The following is a 6883-nucleotide window of genomic DNA, read 5'->3' as shown; positions in this document are numbered from 1 at the left end:
TATTTTTGCTCAAAATTCATTATTTAAGAATTATTTTTGACACAAATAACAAATGTCGTCGTTTAGTTCATCACTTTACACGTCATTTGCGAGTGTAACACACACATATCATATATTTTTACTCATTATAAAAAAAGTGTCAAAATGACACAGCAGGATCCGACATGATGTATCTAGAATGAAGAAAGCCTAATTGAGGTGTCTAACTAAAAGTTGGTGCCAACTTTAGGGGGCCATCGATGAGTTTGACCTTCTTTATTTTTTGGTGTATTTATTTCCTCTATTTCTGAAAATTTAGAGACTTTTCAACAATTAATCCCAACCATCAATGATGAAATTAAAGACTGAATCTGAATACAACATAATAATTTGCATATGGTAAGTTTTACCGTCAAGAACTGGAATAAAAATTATAGAGCGAAAGAGGGATGAGAGAGGCAAGTGCGAGAGAGATGGGAGAGAGAAGAAATGTGCTATAAAAACAATCAATTGGGCTGACCTTGTCTCGGGTCGATTCATCAATCAAACCAAACCCATATGATATCTAACATTCTAAAAAAAAAAACAAAGAAAGTATAAAACGAATTCATTCTGGAATTCGCAATTCGCAAATCCAAACATAAGCCATGGACTCATCACAGCATAACTCTGCTGCCGGTAGCATCGGCGGCAACGGAATAATAAACCCTAAATCCAACGACGCATCACCGGTCGATTTAGCGGCCAGCGCCGCTGCTTCCACCGCTGGTTCACCCGCCGAGGAGTCAAAGCAGAATCTCAATCAAGTCATAAATTCAATCGACAAAACCCTAGGGATTCTCCACCAGCTTTATCTCACCGTCTCTTCTTACAACGTATCCTCTCAACTTCCCCTTCTTCAACGCATGTAAGTATAATCTTTTTTAGCTTTGTACTTGCGATAGTCTTAAATTCACGTTGGATTATGGTTTAGTTTGATATTCCTTTAATTTTTGTGTTTAGGAATAATCTTGTGCTTGAGCTTGATAATATGGCGAAATTGGGAGAGAAATGCAATATTCAAGTGCCAATGGAGGTTCTGAAGTAATATTATCTTATTATGCTTTACTTATTTTTATTATAATTATTTTGGTTTTGGCACTCATATGTGGTAATTTTCGTGTTGTAGCTTGATTGATGATGGGAAGAATCCAGATGAATTTACAAGGGATGTGTTGAATAGTTGTATTGCCAAGAACCAAATCACTAAGGGGAAAACAGATGCATTCAAGGTTAATTTTTACTTCATTGCTTTTAATATTGTTTGGTATGTATCTTTTGACCTAATGGATATGTTAGAAGTTTCAGAATTTGAATTTGTTTTTGGCTTTATCAATTTATACTGAACCTCATTTTGGACAATTTACTGTGCATTCTGCTTGTTTAACTAGCTAAAGATACTGCGTGTGGAAGAAAATGACTCGTGGCAAGGTAAAAGATCAGTTGTATGCCATTTGAGATAAAATTAATCATAATGAAGAGTGTGCTAAATAAACAAGAAAAATATCATAAAGAAATAAAAAGGTAAAAGGTTAAGAAGTATGGAAGAAGAATTGAAGGAAAGGGAAAGGCCTTTTCCAGCAAATGTTAGACTTTCCATTTTATGATTATGGAAGCTTATGTTAGTTCAAGTTCAAATACTAAGGACCTCCTAAATGCCCCTTCTTTTGAGTCATTTTCCATGTCAACATGCTGTGAATAAGCTTGATATAAGATATTTATCACGTAACAATATCCTGGCCGACCGTAAGGACTATGGTGACCCTATAAAAATAAACTGCCTCTAGATAAGCTGCCAGTAAAAAGCGATCTGCATATCGGTCATGAGTTTTTAAGACCATTTTTAGGGAAAAAAGATATGTTTTTTGAGGGCTGTTCTAGTTTCTTCTCCTTCTAGTTGTTGCTCTTAGAGCAAATCTAAATCTCAAACTTAAGGATTTAAAATTGTCAGTTAAGTAACTGCTTGATTAGTTTAGGCCAGGTTTGGAAAGAATCTAAAGCTCTTAGTGCAAAGCTAAAGCTCAATACAACAACAACAACATGCTTGGAATAAATAGATTTGTGATCACTGATCAATGAATAGATTTATTGAATATTGGAATAATAAGTATTGGATAATGAGGATTCGTATAAGTGACCCAACTAGTTACTAGTTTAGGATTGAGGATTAGTTATTATTGTTGTTGTAAATAACCTAAGTTGCTCGGACTCAAGTGCGGGTGTCCGACACGGGTGTGGATCTGCATGTCGGATTCTTCGTGATCTATTTTTTAAGATTCGGGGATATGGATCTAGATACGGATACGGGCGCGGTTACCCGGCAATTTCTTTTAATTAATCTTTGATTTATAATTAAATAATTATAATGTTTCTCTTTTATAAACTCTAATTAATATGTAATATTTATCTAATTTTACCAATATATATATATATATCCTTAATAATAAATAATAAACTTGGCAGTTAATAAAGGACTAAAGGTCAATCAAAATAGGTAATAAATTAGTCTTGGGGTCTTAGTCGTCTTCTTCATCTTTGTTCCTCTGCTTCTTCTTCTCTCTCCATCTTCTTCCCAACAAGTTCTCCATATCTTTGTTTTTCCCTGATACAATACAACTCACCACACACAAAGTCTAGTAGTCTACCATGGTGTCACCAATTCTCGGCTTCTCTGTTCCAAAATAGAAATCGTAGAGCTCTTAAATTTCAGAAACCTGCAACAGCCAACATGAACAAGAAGATTTACCAAGAAAAAATCTTCTAAGTAGACAATAGGACTAGTATAAATTACTATATAGCAGCAGAATTGAAGATTTTTTGTTTCCGATCTACTCAAATCTTTACTTTGAGATGTCAAAATTTCAATTTTTTCTCCAAATTGTTGGTCAACACACCCGATCTCATTTGACCGGATCTGACACAGATCTCACACCTTTACCCGTGTCAGTGTCGTGTCGACACGGGTGCGGCACCAAAATTGCCGAGTTCGAGCAACTTAGTAAATAACTGCCTAAATGAAAGAAGTATTCCTGCAGCAGCTAAAGAATTCTAAAATTAATGGAGTAAGGAGAATTATAAATCCAGTTTTAGAATGGCAGTACTACTGGGAATCAATTTACTTCATTCTGCTATAGTGCTGCACGGATGGTGTCTTTTATAATATATTCCTGTAAGAACTTTCTGATATGCCCGGGGAAATTTTAGTACATGGCTTTGATGGGAAAAAGATGGAGAAAGTTCATTTGGGTTTATCATTTTCTCTTCAGGTACAATTTTCAGAGCGCACTTTAGTGAAAAGCTTTTGATCTGCTAATAATCACTCACATATCAGTCCACAAACAACCACACCACCAAAACATACCCACTGTAATACACATGTGGGGATAGGGGAGGGGGCAAGGTATACATAGATCTTACCCCCTACCTTTGTGGGGTAGAGAGGTGGTTTCTGATGGACCCTCAGCCCAAAAGAAGTGATAGCAAAGTATGATTGAAAAGAAAATAATGGCAACAGAATAACAAGATGAACAAAGCAAAAGAAGAAACAAGTAGTAGTAAAAAATGATGAATAAGCTACCACAAAAAACCTAACTAGTACTATTAAATAAGGATAAGATGGGTAGAGGAGACTAGCCCCCTGACTCTCCCACATGCAAGTACGTCACACTTGACTACTTGCTACCCTTCTAACCTAATCCTCGTCCATCACTAAGTAAAACAAAACCATGCTAGGGCTGATCCCTGGTGCAATCCCATCATGACAGGGGAGTGTTCTAAGTCACCTCCGTTTGTTCTTACCTTGGTCTTGGCTCCATCTTTCATGTCCTTAATTGTGGTACACCTCTAGACTTCAAATGTCTCTACAAAACCTCCCTAGGAACATTATCGTATGCCTTTGCTAGGTCAATGACTACCATGTGTAGGTCTCTCTTCCTAAGCATATTGTTGGAGTTGTCTAAAAAATAATTATATTAATCTTGTTTACTGATTTGTCTGCTCAGGAGAATATTTCCCCATCAGTAAAATTGCCTCCCAAGGATATCCTTTCCCTTCTTGCTGATTATACAACAGTTTCTATTATATTTCTAGTTACTGTTACCATTTTCAAATATAAAATATACTCCTACTACATTTCTAATTTACATGCAATGCTTACATTCATGGATTCCTTTCAGTATGGTTTTCATCCTAGTGCATTTTCCCTTGTTCCACATTTAAAAGAATGTATGAGTTCTTTACTTGAGAGGAGGAAACAAAAAACGTCAATCACTTATTGCTAGACTCTGCTCTCCACCTCACAGTTGTAGCAGATTTTTCTGAATTGTTTGGGCATTAAATGGGTAATGAGTTACTGTCTTGTTGGAGCAGAAGATATTTCTAAGCATCTTGAGAAAACATGGAACACTATACCAGCAAAGAAAGACAAGGTGTTCTGGAGGACAAAAGAATTCATTCCTGAAGATTTCTTGTCGAATCTGATTGTATTTTGTTGATACCTTTGTGGTGTAAAATGGAATTGATAGCATAGAATACCCTGTGATGGTTCGTTGAATCTTTTGTATGGATTAGTCGGGGTCTTTTCTTTTCTTTTGCTATCTTTTTGGATGTAATCACAGCACTTTCTTGATGCTGGTTTTTGACATCAATACTACCTATCTTTTTTTAAAAAAAATATTGCGTTCTTTAATCGTCTGTCACAGGGTTTGCGAGGGCATCTCCTGGAGGAGCTTGAACAGGCTTTCCCTGAGGAAGTGGAAGCTTATAGGGAGATTCGTGCAGCTTCTGCAGCTGTAAGTTCCGTTTGCTTGTTCAATACTTCAGATATTATGAGCATTTCAATTTTCAAGTAAATATACCAAGCATATGTTTCCTCTGAATAGTTGTAAAGTTAATTACTGCCATCTTATCGATTCAGCACAAATTACTTGATCTAGGAGATGTAGATGGACTTCTTCATGATATTTCTGGAAATCTAATGTCCACGAACTGATAGGGTAAATGAAGGCCTAACCTTGTCTAGGGATCATTTGGGAATGTTTGAGGCTCCATCTGAGGACGATGCAATCTTACACTGTTTAAGAAAAAAAAGAATGTGTTGGCTCATGTGTAAAGTGGAATTGATTTTTTTATTTTAACAGTTCCACATGTCCCTCATATGTTGGCGTTTTCTTTTTGATTTCCTTCCAAGCACGTGGAAATTCTTTTTGGTTATAGGTGCCAATTAGACTTGAATCTTGAACTTTCTTTCTAAGGGAACAATTAACTGGTGTTTTCAAATTGTTAGATTATGCTCAGATCAAATTTATGCTCTCTATATAGATGGACAAACACGTCGCTGGAATTTCAGTTTTCAGTTGCTAGTGCTACTTGACAGCATTGCTGTTTTAATTCAAGGAATGCGTACTGCTGATAAAAATTTTTACTTTAGAAGGTTTCCTGATACAGCCTCTGGGCAATTGATGCTCTTTGTGCAGTATCATGAAAGACTGCTAATACTTTTTGTCTTGGTTCAACTTTTGATGACACTGAGTTGTTGATACTCTTCGATTTGTAGAGCTGTTCTTGAAACTTTTACTTACATTATTGCTAGTTTCTGGTTGTTGTAGTAGACATTTTTCATTGTTTTCGTGTAAGCAGGAGGCAAAGCGTTTGGCTCAAGCGCAAAGTCTATTACCAAATGGAGATGTAAAGGTGAAGCCTGAAATTTAACTTCCACAGGTGGAAGTTGTATTGAACTTCTCAGGTTAATTTAACATATTTCCTTATTATTAATGGGCTTTAATGTCCTTACCTGTTAAAGAAGCCTTTAGATTTTCAAGAATGTAAAATGTATGTATAATAGATTTATGGATCACAAATTTATTCAAGATCTTGTTCATTGTATCTACCTTCCTCTAGAATAGTGAAAGATTGTGTCATGTGTAATCAACTCTCCCCGCCTGCTTCTCTCACCCGTGGAAGTTCCAGGTAGAACAAGAAAGCAACTGTCCAATTTGTACAATATGTGGAAGGGTGGGAGCAGAGGTTGATCCAGGATTTGAAATTTTAGCCTTTGAGTTATTTACAGGTTCTAAATTAATTATTTGTACATATAAAATGAATTTCTTAAAAAACAAATACAGGATTTAGGCCAAACCTATAGGATCCTACCAAACCCGTAGCCGGAACTGTTTGCCTGCCCCCTGGGGTGCGAAGAAGGATTAGTAGTAGGATTGTCTGGTCTCTTCATCAACACTGTTTGCCTGCCCCCTGGGTGTGTGAAGAAGGATTAGTAGTAGGATTGTCTGGTCTCTTCATGGATTGCGTTCGTGAACAATGTTTTGTGTGGTCCATGGGGCTCTAATCAAGGTTAATAAACCCTTGATGTCATTAGAATTACAGTTTTATTCTGTCTTTGAAGTCCATGCATCACACATGTCCCGGATATTGACTTTATCAATGGGAATGGGAACAATCTACCTAAGGAGTTCCCTCCCATTTTACGCTTTGAGCAATGTCTGCAATTTTTCAGACTGACGTAGATATTCTGGTATGTGATCTCTTGATGCTTCAGATATCAGGAACGACATTCTTGCAGTTACAGGTTATCCTTTATGAGACTTAGTCAGCTCCCCTGCACTTAAAAATAGTTGCATGAGCCATTTTTTTCATATGAATTTAACTGCACCTTTGTGGACTTCAACATCCTGGTGTCACTTCATTAAACTTAATCCCCAAGTGACTTGACATTGTGATAACACTAAATAGTAATGCTAGAGAAATCAGTCCTCAGTCCTCTTTATATGATTGGAGATTACTGGTGACATGATTATTCCACTTTTGGGACATGGAGTGGAGTCACGAATAGAGCGAAGAAGTCAAAGGT

The 6883-nt window shown here is 36.5% G+C and overlaps 1 protein-coding gene across 1 annotated transcript; it reads left to right on the top strand.

Moving 5' to 3' along the window:
• The first annotated feature begins 525 nt into the window (after positions 1-525).
• Positions 526-5901, top strand: LOC129889239 (mediator of RNA polymerase II transcription subunit 10b-like). The gene is made up of 5 exons (XM_055964461.1): positions 526-886; positions 982-1062; positions 1148-1250; positions 4719-4808; positions 5656-5901. Exons 1-5 carry the CDS (start codon positions 627-629, stop codon positions 5725-5727), a joined length of 606 nt encoding a protein of 201 aa, XP_055820436.1. The 5' UTR covers positions 526-626; the 3' UTR covers positions 5728-5901.
• The last annotated feature ends 982 nt before the right edge of the window (positions 5902-6883 follow it).

The sequence above is a fragment of the Solanum dulcamara genome, chromosome 5 (assembly GCF_947179165.1).
Source record: "Solanum dulcamara chromosome 5, daSolDulc1.2, whole genome shotgun sequence".
In the NCBI taxonomy this organism is placed as follows: Eukaryota; Viridiplantae; Streptophyta; class Magnoliopsida; order Solanales; family Solanaceae; genus Solanum; species Solanum dulcamara.
This window is presented reverse-complemented; position numbering and strand designations above follow the sequence as displayed.